Source organism: Ptychodera flava, chromosome 14 (assembly GCF_041260155.1).
Source record: "Ptychodera flava strain L36383 chromosome 14, AS_Pfla_20210202, whole genome shotgun sequence".
Lineage (NCBI taxonomy): Eukaryota > Metazoa > Hemichordata > Enteropneusta > Ptychoderidae > Ptychodera > Ptychodera flava.
Window position 1 is genome coordinate 38,668,045 of NC_091941.1, and position 17,428 is coordinate 38,685,472.

The following is a 17,428-nucleotide window of genomic DNA, read 5'->3' on the forward strand; positions in this document are numbered from 1 at the left end:
GTTAGTTATGACCGACTGACCTCAATAACATAAAAACTCTATGTTTTCCACATTATAAACCAACCCGCGTCTCATTAATGACCTCATAGATTCAAATAATGTTGACAAAAACCAATATTTTTTCTGATGTACTGTCAATGGAGTCGAAGATTTCTTCCCAGGTCATACCAACAGTTGTTATTCTGTCGATTGAACGTATGGAATGCGATAGAGATGCAATCTTTAAACTCCTCAACACACTTATCCGAGTTTGAAGAGTACAATTTTTCACTACCAACGCTGCCTTTGTCAAATAGTTGCATAATGTTCAACAGCATTGACAATATACAGTATCCGTTACTGTGAATGACTCAGGACACCGTGCTATGTACTACGTATGCATGACCTCAGATGACCGTACCGTGTCACTATTCAAAGGCACATTGTGTGTTAGTGTAAGAGTGCCAAAGGTCATATGACTCGATGCTTTCGCAACTCACAACACTTTCTGCCTTGCCCTCTTGACAAATCGCAAATTCGGAAGGAATGGAGAGTCATCGAAACCTATCGAAAAACCCTGTTGAATGAACATCGACAAGACAACAGCACGCGTGTACAACTGTTAACCACATCCCGTCTCTTTTATGTAGGTCAACTAATTAATACTTCCACTTGATGAAAATTGTCCAGTATTCTTGCGGAGCGTAATGCATTTTGAATGACTTGCTATCCCTGAAATATTACTTTGTTTCGAAATCTGTAGTATTTGACACCAAGCACCGTTAAAAGCTAGACGAAATAAGCCAAAGGCAAACTTTCGGACAAATTACGATTTTTTAATCTGTTTGGTCTGATCCATTATCTTCTTCCCTAACCCCTTAAGTGGACGTTCACTGCATTCGTGCTGCAAAGTTTCTAAAGAGGCTTTTAAAAACAAGTCGAACAAACCAGGAGAACATGTTTCATGACGTTGAGAATCTTCTCTGACAAAAACGTGTTTGTAAAGTTGTACCCATGCAATGTGCACATGAATAATAGATATCCCAATGGCAAGAGTGCAAAGATCACTCAAGAATGCATTTTCGTCACTAAAATAATCGGTTAGCTTTTCATCGATTTGATTTTAGCAGTCACAGTTTGCGTGATTTTCAAATCTCGTGTCGTACTTTGATGAATATTAAAAGCGTTTCTATAGTTTTCTCAAAAGTTTTTGAAGTTTGAAAGGCATTTTATCGGCTGATTTGCATAAAAGACATTTTATTTTTTCACCTACATATTCCCAAGACTTTTGGAAATGTGTAAACACTCACCTTTATATGGATACGAAATATAAAAGGCAATGCAATGGTATAATAATTATGAATGTGTAGACTGTCATATTGATATCAATTATTACATTGAACAATACACCAAGGACAATAACTATCCATCTCGGGGACCATTACCGTGAAATAACAACTTTCAAGATACCGAACTACACTTCTAATTTTCAAAGTATGCATACGAACGGCTGCAGCTTTCCCCATCAAAACGAAAATTTGAAGGGATTTATGGAACAGCGCAATTTTAGGCCGGAAAATATTGTCATAGTAGCCGAAACTTGTATAGCTTACCCCATAGTTCAGGTCCTAATTGTACTTGTATGAGGACATGTAAACATTTGAAGACCGAAAACATTGTGTACGTGCACAAACGTATAGTGAGCGCGTGACGTTTGACAGAGTGACGTCATGCATTCGTCACCTTTGTACACGTGTCACTTCCATTCTTCAGAGTATGGCGGCCACTCTGGAGTTTGATGCACAGGTAAAATTTAGACGGATAAACATTTCAATACGATATTGGATCGTGAAAAGTTTTTCTCGTTAAAAGTCGCCTAAACCAAGTTATCTCTACTGATGGTCTTCAGTATAGAAGTGGAGAAATTATCCCAGCAGTGGTGACACATACAACTTCATGAATGAAACCTATTGAAATAAACAACCGTGGCTGGACAAAGGTTAAAGTTCTCCCCGTCGGCTATAAACAAATATGACAATATCTTGAGTCATTTAGCATTTGTGTCATTTGAACAAGTCTACGTTTTAGAAGCGTCACCTGAGTTAAGCTCATTTCTGACGCAGCAGAAAATGACGCTCATAATGATATGAGTCAGGAACATAATATATTGAAGTGAGGTTATACCTCTGGGAATATTCGATTAAAATCAGTCACAAAAGGTCACCAAAACGTAAGTTTATTTTTCCGTTTACAACAAAATTTTGTTCGAAAAAAGATGTGAAGTACGTATTCAACGAACTCGGCTTGTAGAGAGAAATATACATCATAAACGTCGAAAAACTTTACAAAATATATCTCCATTGATGATGGAATGAACGACTCCATCGAAGTTTTGATCAAGAGAAAGTTAGTTACTTAATAACGACAATGAATCTTGCAGCACATCAAGTAAGTTGAATCATAGTCTAACGTTGAATGTTCATTTCTTGGGTTTCACCATATGCAGTAGAGAAACTGCCTATGGTTTCACACACTTGTGATCAATCATTGTTTGAGTCTTTTAAAGTGTATACGTCTTATACTAATTATTAGTTGTATAAGTTTTGACATTAGATGTTGTAAGTTTCATGCCATGCAAAATCGTTCTCTAATTTGCATTATTTGGAGACTGATTTAGAACGCACCTTTAAACGTTGTGATTTGTCCACATGAATTATGAGTAGAATATTGGTAGGATAGCAGGCTAGCCTATGCTTACGGACAATAATGCACACGTGATCAAAATGGACTGAAGTTCTATGTGACGCCTGACAGCATATCTACGTAAATTAGGATGACCGACAGAGGTGAGAATCACCTATTCAAAGCAAGTAGCCAAGTTGAAAGGAAATTAAAGGCAGTAATGATAGTTTGAAAGTATTTGTCGTGGTCTTGAATACGCTGACTCCGAAAATTTATCCATTAGATCACTACGCGTCATAGCACAGTTATATTTATTTGGCGTATTTGCAAAACATATATTTGTTGACGTCAGCATGACTCGATGAGTAGTAAATATGTTAAGGAGCCGACAGTATAAATGAATTGATCGATTAATTCACGTCCGGTTCAATGCCATACTCAGAGAATGACTCATTTGATTATAAAAGTTCGCTTGTCTCATGTTTAAAGTGCAGTGACATATGTCATAGGGGCTGTCCCTTCTGCCTCTAGTCATAGTCATGAGGCAAATGATATTAACAAGACAATGACGTCTGCTATGAAAATAACTCTGGGCCATTCAAACATGATATATATGTCCGTTTGAAGTTGCGAATCACAAGATGATTTCGACAGGTAGAAACAACGCTGAGGTAAGTCGTCGAACAGAAAAAATAATTCTAACAATGCAGGACGACGTTTCATTGAACGGTAATGAGGAGACTTTTACCCAGAGCAGTAGCCTGCAGGGTGGGGGGGGGGGGCAGGGGCTGCCCCTGGAATTTTTGGGGAAAGAGCAAATTTTTCGAAAACACAGAGGTGCTGATAAAATCACTAATATTTCCTGAGCGATTCATAGCACGCGTGCTTTGAATTGATGGTTTATTAACGTCTCAGATGTCTCTGTACTTACTCTTCGCTATTATTTATATTGTTGCTACTAGCTTAATTGTACGCTGGGTTAACTGAATCAAGTGTTACTTTTTTGCAGTGAGCTGAATAAAATGTAGCTCTTTAATTAATTTGCCAAAAAATGTCAGATAGTGAAAGTCCGAAGAAACGACGTCGTGTCCAGCAGTCTATAGACAATTGTTAGGAAGCGGGTAGGGAAAGCATATCATTTTGTAGTAGGTCAAAGAAAAAAATCGTTCAACGTGATGTCAGGTCGCATGAACGCATAGCAGTGACTACGGACACATTCGATCTGATCTTTTATGGCAGGCAGATCTCTTTTTGGAATATTTGGTAGTCCTGAAAAGGGCCGTTTGATTTGTGAGCGATCAATAGGATCACTGTGAATCGGAGCTTGTAGCCTGCTTCTAAGTATTTCGTTTCGGTAGTGGTACGGGCAAACTGAAACACTGCTGCATTTTCGAAGTGCTGTAGGCTTGTACTATTGCAGCAACAACACCAGAAACATCTTCAAATAAAAGGTTAAATGGCTGATTATGAAGCTCACTAAGAATTCTGGTGTTCCCATATGGAACCAACAAATCTTGTTGTTGTTGTTGTTGTTGTTGTTGTTGTTGTTGTTGTTGTTGTTGTTGTTGTTTGTATTGTTGTTGTTGTTAATATTAGTCTTGTTGTTGTTTTTGACCTGTAAAATTCAACGAGCATAACAATTGAGTTGTTGTTTCAAACGTAATGTAGATGTCATAAGAAACACTACAAGGCCGCTATTATTATTTGACCTAGTGCAACTCTCTCCAAAAGTACAGTCCTTAGCTATACTTATTGGTAGAGAGTTTACGTTTGGAGAGAAATTTGAAAGCCACTTATTACTATCAAACTGTCCTCATCAGAGTTTAAAAGAAAGAAATGAAAATCATAATGAACATGTTTATGATCATGATAGCCGTAGACATAGAGGAAAGTTACCAGATCAAAGTCATTGAAGTGTGACTTGGCCAAAAATATTGAACTCGAAATGGTTTTTTTTTGTCATTTGGTATTAAGCGTTTACTATATATCACAAACATAAACTATCATTGTTATAGCTTAGTTTTCGCAAAGACCAAGATGCGTAGACATAATAATTGCTACATTCAGTGCTGTTTGTTAATTAAATCCAAATGATATGCAAAAATGTAAATTTATGTGTAAATTACTCAAATCCTTGCGAAGCTAGGTTCTGCCCCTTGAAAGTCCTACATATAGAAACAAGGATACCGACGAAAACCGATCGTTACCAGTTAGAGTTAATGCAGTGTTGTATATCTCTAAGGATACCTTTTTTGCACTCTGGTATGCAGAAATCCCCTTACACGAACAAAACGCTGTAAATTACCGACTGAAGAAAATAGGAACGCAGAGGAAGACAGAGAGGACATGGACAGATGTCTACAAAGACAGAATAATCTACAGCCAGGTAGGTGTATGAGTACAGACATATTTTTGTCATCAAATTGGTATTCATATGTCTTTAAGAAGTTTGAGGTATATTTCTTTGATGTAAGCTTACTGTTCTCCAAAATCTAAAATGAGAATTTTACATAATTTACTCTTTGTTACTATATTAAACAGGTCCATTCTTTGCAAATCAAAGCCAAATGAGCAAAACACTCGGGTGTTTGTCAGTCCATTGGACAAATTCGATGATATTTTAGAGTGTTTTAAAGGAATCTTTTCATCAATAAATAACATTTTATTGAACCGCTTATACTATTGCCTTTATATTTAGTTTATGTCACTTGGTGTTGACTTCAATTAGACCAAGAGTAAATTTGGTAATGCTAAAACGTTTGTTTTGGATGGCATTATTCAAATTTGATAAATAATTAGTGAAAAAACTTCATTTGCTAAAATCTTAAGCAATAAGCTTCAAAATGTAATAACCTTGATATTTTGTCATATTGTTGTATTTTATCCATTGGTAGGGTTAAGACAAAGTTAACGCACAGAACCAGTAAGTAAATTAAAAATATCCTAACATTCGAATTTGCCTATTTTGTAACGATATCGTCTTCTTGTCGCAGCTGTGAACGGTCTTGAAGTCATCTTCCGTTTAGCAGATGACTTGTATCACCAATATCGTCAAAGTCCCAGTCATTATGATGAAGTGAGAACAAGAAGACTAGATGCTGCTTGGTTAGCATATCGTTCATCTTTTGAAGATGAAATTGATGCGTTATTGCCCGATGAGGGCAGGCGTCAGCAAGTACGGCAGGTCATCGAAGACAAGTGTGGGTGTGTTGATGTCTTATCCATGGAGAAGGGATCCCTTGCAGTTACGTTACATGTACCCCGTCTGATCAATCTGTACAGATTGGAAAGGACAACGAAATCTGGAAGTCTCGCTGAAGCTATGGAACCAGTGCTGATAACTGATAAGGCAAAGGCCATGGCTGAAAGAGCTGGTATTCCTGGAAATCTGATGAAATTACATGTTATCTATGACCAGGGAACATTTCAGGCAATACAGCAATTTCTCATCAAACGTAAGTATAATCACTGCTTTTAAATGTCGTTTGCAATGAACAAATGTTTCTGTTAACAAAATCGTTCATGTGAAACACAACGAACATATCTGAAAGGTATATTTCATTTGTCTATGCAATGGTTTTTTTTTCAGGAGATGGCGGTGTTGCTAATCAAACATTATTCTCTGAAGATGAAATAGAAGAAGTTAGTGACGAGGAAATACAGTATGAACCAGAAGTGAGTACCCTTTGTACTATTGAGTGGTACTTCAAATTTGCCAATATGTGCATATTTATTAACACCTTTTTAATTGTGTGCAGTCTGCTTTGAATTCGACCATTGTTGTCGACTGACTAGACACAATATCAAAAGACTTAAGGAAAGAAACAGAACTGTACACATAACTTTATTGACTTTAAATGGCGCCTCCTGAGCATCTGTGTCAAGAGATATGTTGCAATAGTGATGTACTTTAACGACCTTGGTTAGAGCAACTACAGTATACCAAAACACTATTGACGTAAGATCGCCAAAAATTCAAATCAGGACTACTGAATGGCAATCTGTCACATCCTTCCCCCGTTTATAATCAGGCCTATTATTAAATCATGAATTGGGAAATGAGAAGTGAAATATTGCCACTCAATTCCAGTAGTCCAGCTTTCAAATAAAAAACTTATTGAAATAATGCATTTCAACGAGGTATATTTCACGATTTGTTATAGATTGAAGAAACCAATAATACAAGTACCATGGGTGTTGGCCAGAAGCTGCAATGTGAGGAATGTCGCATTCTACAAGACATATATCAGAGAGAATATGAAAGCTACACTGATCGGGAGAAAGCTTTAGCTGCAAAACTTTTGAGACAATACTTAAAGAGCAGTAGTTGGCAAGAAACAGGAATGCAATGTATACCTTTGGAGGAAATTACGGATGATTCAGGAGAAGCAAAAGGTAGAGGTCTTCATTATTGGTTCACAAAACTCTGACATTACCAGGGAATACCTTAACAGAAATACGTGTGCTGTGCAATTTGTTGTTAAGAAATACTCAAATGCAGTTCATTCTATGCTATTCACACTTGAATAGGAGCTACTTAACAGGCATAGTCCGGTCGCAGTTGACTATCGCTTTTAACCTTCCCCCCAGAGATGACTTGTATCGCGACAAAGGATATTAAACACTTACATCATGTTAATAACTGGATCAAATCGCCCTGTCAGATGCCACTGAGAGGAGTATTGGCGAACAATTTCTCAGTAATTTGTTTGCGATTTTACAAAATATGGCATTATTGATGCGATTTCAAAGTGTTTCAAAGGAGTGCTATACACGAAAGTATTCATCGTTACTATGTTTAGCCAACTCCGTCTCTAATTTTAATATTGGCGACTGAAGAGAGATGCTCAAATTCATATCACGTTTATCGTTCGTGCCGTTTCACGCAAAGAGCATACAAATTCGTTCCCTATTAGTTGAAAGCCTGGCCGTAGCGAATTTTTCATCAACCGTAGAACAACAGTTATACATGTCACCTTATCTTCAAAGTGAAGAGAGCAATAAATCTACAATAAATAACTGTTTTATCTTTCAGGTGAAAATATAGCAATACAATTTAAAGAAGACATACCTGATAATGGTAATGACCCTATTCTCCTAAATTAACCCTGTGGCGTTAGAGACACAAATTATTCTGTAGTATGAGACTGTCTTCAGGAAAGAATAGGTGTGACAGAACTGGTCAAAAATCGTGTGTCATACTTGAATGTTGAGAGTCGATTTAAGAGAGAATTCATAACACAGGATGCAGCTCTATACTAAAACACGATTGGAACTAATTTGGGATAATTGGATGGTGAAGTAATGTCGATTTAATGTACAAATGTAATCTCATCTGTTTTTCTTTTATATTACACACTTGTTTTATGAGTATTTTGCAATATTGCAACATTCATCTATATACCACCTTACACTTTTGAGAAATTTGAAAAATATGGAAATCCGATTATCCCAAATTAGTTCCGATCGTGTTCTAAATGGTTTTTCCTTCATAACCTGCCGAAGCAACAAGTAAATAATGGTCAGTAATGAATATTATTAAGATGTGAGAAGGTTTGGACTTATGCACAAGTGTTGTGAGCGGCGTCGCTGGACACTATTCTGATTTACACTACGGACGGCCAATATGTAGGGAAGGTAGGAGATAATGATGGGAATTTGATAAGCGATCTTTTGTGGCTGTCACCAGCCTACATTTGGTTCGGACAATCACAAGGATTGAATAGCCAGTCTTTATCTCTGATGTTAGATTTCTCTAGTCTTTTGATACGATGGGATCTTTACCTGTTCTTATTTTAATGTCTTTAGTTTAATGTCTTCATATTTGTCTGTTTTTATTTCAACTTTGCATATTTCTGTGAGCTGGTTCTCGAAAATGAAATAAAGGTTATTAATATCATTATTTTAATAAAGGGCGAGAAATTAGTCGATTCACGCGAAAATCCAGTGGCCGCGCGCGGGGTGATTGGCTAAAGTACGATCTGAATACTAATTTATGTAGATGTTATTTATGCAAATGACCAACTAATAATATGGTTGATTGAACAGACTGCTGCAGGCTTATTGTGAGAGCTCTCTCGAGCCAGCTATACTGCCCTTTGACTAAACTATGAATAACGCCTATCTAAGGGTTGACATGAAAGATAGTTGCTAATTTGCATATTTTATGAACTTTCCTAATTAGGGATATATATCTGAATTGCCTAGACTAAAATTGACGAAACTTGGTATATATATATTAAAGATACTATGATATTAACATTATTGAAAGTCAGTAAGCATTTTTTACTTCAGCCAATTCCTAATATGCATATTTAAAGAACTTTCCTAATTAGGGATATATGTCTGCATTGACTATACCAAAGTTGATCAAACTTACTACACATATTGAAGATACAATGATACAATATTCTAAAAAGTCATTAAGCAGTTTTACTCTATCCAGCTCCCAATTCGCATATTAAATAAACTTTCGAAATAAGGAAATTATATTTGAATGGACTTGACCAAAATAAATGAAACTTGGTATGTACATTAAAGATACTATGATTTAACATTATGAAACTATTCAAAGTCATTAAGCCATTTTCTGCAGCCAATTCCATATTTTCCATATTTGCATATTTAATGAACTTTCCTAATTTGTTTTATATATATATATATATATATATATATATATATATATATATATATATATATATACCAGAGTTGATGAAACTTGCTATGTACATTGAAGATACTATGATATAACATTATTGAAAGTCATTAATTAGTTTTACTTCAGCCAATTCCTTATTTGCATATGTAATGAACATTTCTAATTAGGGATATATATCTGAATTGACTCGACCAAATTCGATGATCATCTTGCTACATATATTTAAGATACTATAATGCAACATTATTGAAAGTTATTAAGCATTTTTACTTCAGCCAATTGCTAATTTGCATATTTAATGAGAGCATTGCAGTGAATTCCTAATTTGCATATTTAATAAACTTTCCTAATTAGGGATATATACTGGGATTTACTCGATGAAAGTTGGCAAAACATGCTATGTACATTGATGATTTTACCAGGTTATAACAATATTGAAAGTCATTTCGCATTTTCATGTCAGCTTATTTATAATTTGTATATCTGATAAGCTTTCACAGTTTGGCATATATTGATTGAAGGACTTGACCAAAGGCAATTAGGCCTACACATGCTATATTAAGTGGTGATAAAATGACATTAGTCAAAGAAATTAATTATTTTTATTTCAGCTAATTACATACATGTATTTGAATACTTAATGACCTCTAGAATTGATCTGTGGTGAATATTGTTCATTATGTTGATCATAACACTTTCAATAAAGTTGCAAATATGTGGCAAAGGTTCAAATTTGCACATAAATGCAATATGTAACGAAACACGTGAGCATTTTCAGGTCATATCTGGTCATTTTTATTTTTCTTGTCATTACTGAACACAATTTTATAGTGGGGCTACGAGACATCTCGGAGCAAGTGTAACTAAGCTGGCATTGGATAAAAATTACTTCATCACCAGGTGAACAGACACTGCAGATTGCAAGTTCTAACACACGGGCTTAGAGTTGGTGGAGCTCTAGACCCAGGTTTTGTGCATGCCGACAGTTGTTCGTATATTATGAAAGCCGACACGTTTCATAAATCACTTTGTCTAGAATCTCTCCGTACTTTTGGAATGCTATAGAGCTCCAAAACTTACAAAACGACAAAGAGGTACTTGACAATAACTGCTATTTCCAGATACGGTTTGTGCAGGATCAGACTGTGGGTATACAGATATTGGGGGGGGGGGGGGGGGTGGGGGGGGGGTGGGGTTCGGTCATAAACTTCCGAAACGATGATGCAAGAATTCAAATAAAGATAGTTCAATATATTTATCCGACAAAAGAATTGCCGGTAATCTTTTGGTGTGTTGCGGTGTGTTGCGAAGCGGGATACAAAATCTTCTCGTTCATGACGTAATCAGTTCCACAGCTTCTGAATCACAATTCCAAAATGTTTGAAGGATCCATGGATATGTTCATCAGTTTCACAGATTGGTCTAACAGGGAATAAGTAATAACGAAAGAACCAATCATAGATTAGACAGAAATTTGGACAGCCGTAGAATCAAGTATGGTACGCCTGTATTACTGAAAATTGTTTTTTTTCGTCCATCATCAAATGCGCTGCACACTCCCTCTGTACTCCGCGAATGCTTCATGCAAACAAGTGTTCAAAAGCCGTGAGTCCATTGAAGTATGGATTAGTTTCTCACGAACTCATTATGTTTAGGCGCCACTGTGTACGGTTGACATTGTTCAAATATAATACTTGTGTAAAGGCGTATTTAGTCTAGAAATTGTTTTCTCAAAATGTTTTCAAATATAGATTTGATTATTTAATATGTTACAGGATTTTAGGGTCAAATAGTGTCAAATGACGCAGTCACATGAAATTATTAAATTCCTGCCACAACTTCTGATAACCTCGCACAAGGCAATTATTTTCTGCATGTGTGTGAGGTTGCACGCTTTATTGTCACTTCAAAATGGTCTGGCACTATCGCAATTGGTCTAGGCCCATGTGAAAGCCACGTGGTTTCACAGCTTCACGAAACCTTGTCTGGTTCCCTGCCCCCTTTCTACCGCTGGCAGCGCTGTGCTAACGAAAAGGGTCAGGTATGCGGTATGCGGTATGCCCTTGACAGTAACTCAGCAACAAAGCAGGGAGGGCAGTTACATGAACATTATAAAAGTCTTTAAAATATCAATCTGTTTCATTATTCAACACGTCGTACGAGGTGATTTATTTTTGAAAGAGTGTACTTTATCCGAATGACAGAATCGAGTTAGTTTTTTGTTTTGTTTTTGAAATTTGAAATAACGTTTACATGATATAAGACTGCAGCGGACGCAGCAGACGCAGGTGCTCTCCTCAGCAAATCGACATGTTCAATAGTGTCGCCCAATCAGTGCCGTGAATAGAATTGCGCATACCTGACCTTTTCCGTAGAAAGGGGGCAGGGAACCAGACTATACAAACCAACGTCTGACAGAAAAAGGTCTCCCGTTGGAAAGGTGGTAAAAATCGAAAAATGTCGAAGCTTTCCGTAACTTTGAACGTGATATTGCTCCCGGTCCTGTTGTTACACAGGGCAAACGGACTCCCTGCATCTTCCGTCGCGAAGCAAACCACTAAAAGTCCCGACTCTTCGTCTGCTGAAGGAGTCAAACGAGTCAACATCAACGATGCACACACCTCCAGACAGATGCCAAGCATGGACGACATAGCATCCGTATTCAAATATATGCACAGGTTCTTGGAGGAGAAGATCGAAGACTCAAAGATGATTTACATGGGAATCAAACGAAGAAGTTTACATCTGGCGAGGAAGGCAAATCGGATCATAGGAATTTCTCCAAGTAAAATAGGTATAGCAAAAGTTTTGACAAATACGTTTAGACTTATTAGTCTTGTTATGTCTGGCGCTATGTCGCCGACATTAAGACTTTTTCTTTCCATTTACTGAAAAAACGACCACATTTGATGTTGTCTCACCAAGACTTATGATTTTGCTTTAATTTGTTTATCTATCTATTATTTATTCATTTTTATACTTTTCAACGCCATTTATAGTATCAATTTGAAAAGGAATTTCTGTTACCAGAGTGACGTTATCAAATTGAAATTTATTTATGCTATTGTAACGCCAAGTTCAATGTATGAGCTATGTGAAACCGACTTTCCCATCAACCTCTGGGGTATTGCTACAAATCCCTATGTGTGTGTGTATATATATATATATATATATATATATATATATATATATATATATATATATATATATATATATATATATATATATATATATATATACACACATCATAGTTCACGTCTTCGTTATATGTATTCAATTTCAGTTTGGACCGAGCACGAAAACGCAGTAGAAATTTCATTTGATGTAGGCTTCGCCAATAACTTGTTACAAGTACTCGGGGCTGATTTCTTCGTTCAGCTTCGCAGGAATGCAGAAAAGGACGTGAAGGAACGACACGTCAACGTGACTCTGTCGGTATATCGCCGAGGAGTGTTCTCTGAGTTGGACAGTAACCGAGTCATTACAGAGGTATGCAGGCCCATTTACGATAAGTAAAAAAACACGCATAGTTTATATCTTTGTAATATTAGTACTTGGCGCAGGCCAATTGGACGTCAGACTTTAAACAATACACAACTCTTGTATGCTATTAGCTGAACAACTCAAACAGTACACGCACAGGTAAAAGTTAGGTTCTATATTTATGTACCTAAAAAATGAAACGTACTTCGCCACGGCAAACGTTCATATGACGCTCCTCTCTCTAATTGTAATAAAAAAATCCATCCTTGGTTCATCAAGCAAAATACAGAACACATTGCCTTTTATCGATATCCCAGTATTAGAAGTTCTAAATGCCCCCTCCCCTCCCCCATTTTGATGATATTGCAAATAATCTTTTCCACAACGAATAATGCTTCGAATAAATTCGGTAGACTATCGATGGTAGTCGATCATGTAATGTATTTCAGAAGATAATGCTAAAACAGGGGCGTTATTAAGACTGTGTACTTCTACAGACGCGTTCTGCAGATAAATCCGGCTGAGGAGCCTGTTCCACCATATAAAGATATCTATACAAATTTTACAGGTACACTTATTACCATATATGGAGATTCTCATTATATCTTGCCTTCTGGTTGCAGGCCAGCTTCTCCGGGAAACACAGACGTTTTTCAACATTTGACATAAGCAACGAAGTTAATGAAACGGCCAACGAGAAGTCAAACCAAACGGTGTCCATGAAAGTTTATCTTCAGGGTCTGACAAGTTATCATGGCGATAACCTTTCTCCAAAATCTTTGCTGGATTACTTCTATCTTTCCAGCCAAGACAGGGAAACACCAATGGTACTTGTGTACCTGAAGAAATTACCTGGGTATCCGGATGGTCTGAGCTCAATAATGTTGACGCATATGCTGAAAGAAACCAGACAACCAGAAAATATGGCAGAAACCGATATCAGCGTTGATAAAGAGACACGACTCAGAAGGTCAAACAAACGACTAACCAGTGGCGAAGACGTAAGTGTGACAGAAAGACCGCCTCTGAATCACTTGAGCTGCCGCCGTCACGATTACCGCATACACTTTGCACGTCACTTCAAGAAGGGCTGGTTGTTGTTCCCGGACTACGTCGACGCCCGCATATGCAGTGGAACATGTGTTTTCCCCTTGACGGAGCACATGAACATCACCAACCACGCCGTACTGTTGGCTATCGTTCGGTCTAGTGGTGGCGGAGATGAGTCTACTCCTTGCTGTGTGCCAACTAGTCTGCGGCCAATGAGTGTAGTTTACGTAGACGATGACGGTTCTGTTGTCAACGATATTGCTGAAAACATGATTGTAGATAGTTGTGGATGTCGATAAAGGTACCGAAACCACAGAAGCTACGTGGACTGACTTCTCCGCTTACCGCAAAGTACCAAAGAAATATAATAGGCCTATTTGACTTTCAGCTTGTTTGTACGTAAGAGATTATGTCGAAAAAAGATTAAAATAGCTTACGATGTATTTTTTGTTTCGATGTTCTTCACGTCGACCAACTTTAGATATTGCCTTAGTGAAATTATATAATTTATATCAGCGGTCAGTAATTTTGGTCACATCGGAAGAGATTAACGATACAGTTTGGTGTTACAACAGGGGAGAAACCATTGATGCTGGCAAACTTCGGGAACGCCGGAAATGCATTCATTTCTTCGTGATTTCCACACCGTATACCCTAAGCTTTCCGCGAGCTCAATTCAGGGTGTTACGTCAATACGTATATGACACTTCTTATACAGCCAACAGGTAGTTTCGTTCATTTATATAAAAGTACAATTATTTCTGTTTCGTATTTCACCTAATCAGGGCCATTTTCTACTTGACGTCAATGATGACATTACTGAAATACCACAATCTTTGTGTTTGAAAATAGCCCTAGTTTGGGAACATAGATACAGTTGAAGGAATTTTCGTTTTACTAGTATTCAGTTGTAGAACCAGAAAACAATACTCCAAACGGTTTCAAACACCCCCAAAACAGAAGACAAGAAATAAGTATATTGTGGGGGAAAATTTAAGTTTATATGACGAAATGTGATGTTATTTCGCTGTAGGGCACCTATATTTACGAAAAGAATACGTTGGCACATGAATGTCTTTGGTTTCTTTGATTTCCACTTATAAAGCTGTGTTCAAAGTTACATTCCTGTATTATGTCATGTTGTATTTTCTTGTCACGCATGTATGTATGTATGTATGTATGTATGTATGTATGTATGTATGTATGTATGTATGTATGTATGTATGTATGTATGTATGTATGTATGTATTTATGTTTGTACGTACAATTTGGCAATTTTCGGAAAGAAATGACGATTTCAACCCCAGGTTCTGACTTTGTGTTCACACAACACACAGGGCCCGGCCATCATTCTATGCCATGTCAGCCTCGCCAGCCACCAAGCAGAATGTCAGATAGTTATGGTTGGTTACAGAAGTGAAGGCCGCACTGTCCAGACTGTTGACATCTGAGGGTCATGTGTCGTGTTTGTACTGCTGGATTGACCATGAGATCTTGGGAGGGAATGGTCAAAATGAGAACATGGAGTTTCTTTACCTCGTAAAGTTTGAATTACGGGAATATTCAGAGAAGAGGGTGTATGCGAGCATGAATCGTCTTTCAGTTTTCAGTTCGGTGATTGGCCCACGCGGTGGGCGTAGCCCACCCAATGGGCCATTGTCACAGGTTGGCGTGTGTTATGTCTGTATGTGTGTCTGTAATATGTCTGTGTGTATGTGTGTGTGTGCGTGTGTGTGTTATGGATTTGTGTCGTCGATATCTCTCAAACTCATTCATCAAATGTCACGTAATTAGGTACACAGACTTTTTAGGATGGGAACTAGATCTGATTAGGTTTTAGGGGATGTTGATTGCATAGTTCAGCAGAAATTAATTTTTGAAGTAATATTTTGACTTATTTTTGCTCATTTTTGCTCATTTACATAGCAAGGGAGGAGGTACTAAATTATGAGGAGTGGGGCACAGAGGACTTGGAAATGGTATTACCGTGACTAGGGTTTTTAACTTGTGTGTTCATTCGAATGAGCTTTTGTGCTACTGATGTTTTAAATTCTCTGTGTATATCTCTTTGTGTTTGTCTGTATGTCTGTTTGTCTGTCTAAGAATTATGACAAAAAATGACACTGTTCGTTTGTGTATGCTACTAACTTTCCTCATCAGTCAACATCGCCATGAAGGCAGTTGATCCAAGGCCGACATGATGTACCTGCTAGCGACCGTGATCGATATGACTGTTGCAGAGTAAAGTATTTAAAGTAGCTTTGTTTGAGAACCATACAGTTGTTGATATACAGCAGGTAAGTTATTTTATGGCTTTTTCATAGTGTTAGGTGTCATGTCTGATCACAGGACTGCAAATAAATAAGCACAGATAGCTCAGATAACTTCTGCCAACTACCATACGCGTTGCCCTTTCCGAATTGACGTTTCGCTCGACCGAAAGTATCTCTATACAGTACCCCTTTCTCAATACAGATTTAGCCTTATAGTGCTTTATAGATTACCCAAGGCTCCAAAAATAACCAGATATGAACCGTAAATGCTCACGTGTTTCATTGTATATTGCAGTTATGTGTAAATTTGAACCTTTGCCACATGTTTAGAACTTCATTGAAAGTATTATGATCAATATAATGAACAATATTCAGAACAGATTAAACTCTATAGGTCATTAAGTATTCAAATACGCAATTAGCTGAAATAGAAATAATTAATTTCTTTGACTGCTGTCATTGTATCACCTCTTTGTATAGCAGGTGTAATTGCCTCTTGTCAAGTCCTTCAAGCAATATATTCCAAAGTTTGAAAGCTCATTACATATGCAAACTATTAATTAGCTGACATGAAAACTTAAGTGCGAAATGACTTTCAATATAGGTATAACCTGGTATAATCATCAATATACATAGCATGTTATGCCAACTTTAATCAAATAAATCCAAGTATATATCCCTAATTAGGAAAGTTCATTAAATACACAAATAAGGAATTGGCTGAAGCAAAAGTGCTTAATGCCTTTCAATAATGTTAGCCTACATAATAGTACCTTTAATGTACATAGCAAGTCTCATCAATTTTGGTCATGTAAATTCAAATATATGTCACGTAAATTCAAATATATATCCCTTATTTCAAAAATTCATTAAATATTCAAATTAGGAGCTGGATGAAGTAAAAATGCTTAATGACTTTCAGTAACGTCGTATCATAGTATCTTTAATGTACATAGCAAGTTTCGTCAACTTTGGTCTAGTCAATACAGATAAATATCCCTGATTATGAAAGTTCATTAAATATGCAAATAAGGGATTGGCTAAACTTCAAATGCTTAATGACTTTCAATAATGTTCTATCATAGTATCTTGAATGTACATAGCCAGTTTCGTCAACTTTGGTCTCGTCAATTCAGATAAATACCCTTAATTAGGAAAGTTCATAAAATATGCAAATTAGGAATTGGCTGGAGCAAAAATGCTTAATGACATTTAATAATGTTCTATCATAGTATCTTTAATGTACATAGTAAGTTTCATCAATTTTGGTCTTGTAAATTCAAATATATATCCTTACTTTCAA

The 17,428-nt window shown here is 36.8% G+C and overlaps 2 protein-coding genes across 7 annotated transcripts; both read left to right on the forward strand.

Moving 5' to 3' along the window:
• Window positions 1-543: 543 nt before the first annotated feature.
• On the forward strand, window positions 544-14,972 carry LOC139150408 (uncharacterized). Of its 6 annotated transcripts, none has more exons than XM_070722762.1 (9): window positions 544-625; window positions 4,932-5,047; window positions 5,655-6,116; window positions 6,251-6,336; window positions 6,825-7,056; window positions 7,697-7,741; window positions 11,836-12,113; window positions 12,603-12,808; window positions 13,426-14,972. In XM_070722762.1, the coding sequence occupies exons 2-7, from the start codon at window positions 5,008-5,010 to the stop codon at window positions 11,970-11,972; spliced, it is 1,002 nt and encodes a 333-aa protein (XP_070578863.1). In that variant the 5' UTR covers window positions 544-625; window positions 4,932-5,007; the 3' UTR covers window positions 11,973-12,113; window positions 12,603-12,808; window positions 13,426-14,972. The 6 variants fall into 6 exon arrangements, with proteins under 6 accessions (XP_070578863.1, XP_070578859.1, XP_070578864.1 ...); XM_070722758.1 differs by lacking the exon at window positions 544-625 and adding an exon at window positions 1,689-1,785; XM_070722761.1 differs by lacking the exon at window positions 544-625 and adding an exon at window positions 2,090-2,209.
• On the forward strand, window positions 12,029-14,151 carry LOC139148856 (protein decapentaplegic-like). Its single transcript, XM_070720286.1, has 3 exons — window positions 12,029-12,113; window positions 12,603-12,808; window positions 13,426-14,151. Exons 1-3 carry the CDS (start codon window positions 12,029-12,031, stop codon window positions 14,149-14,151), a joined length of 1,017 nt encoding a protein of 338 aa, XP_070576387.1.
• Window positions 14,973-17,428: the final 2,456 nt, after the last annotated feature.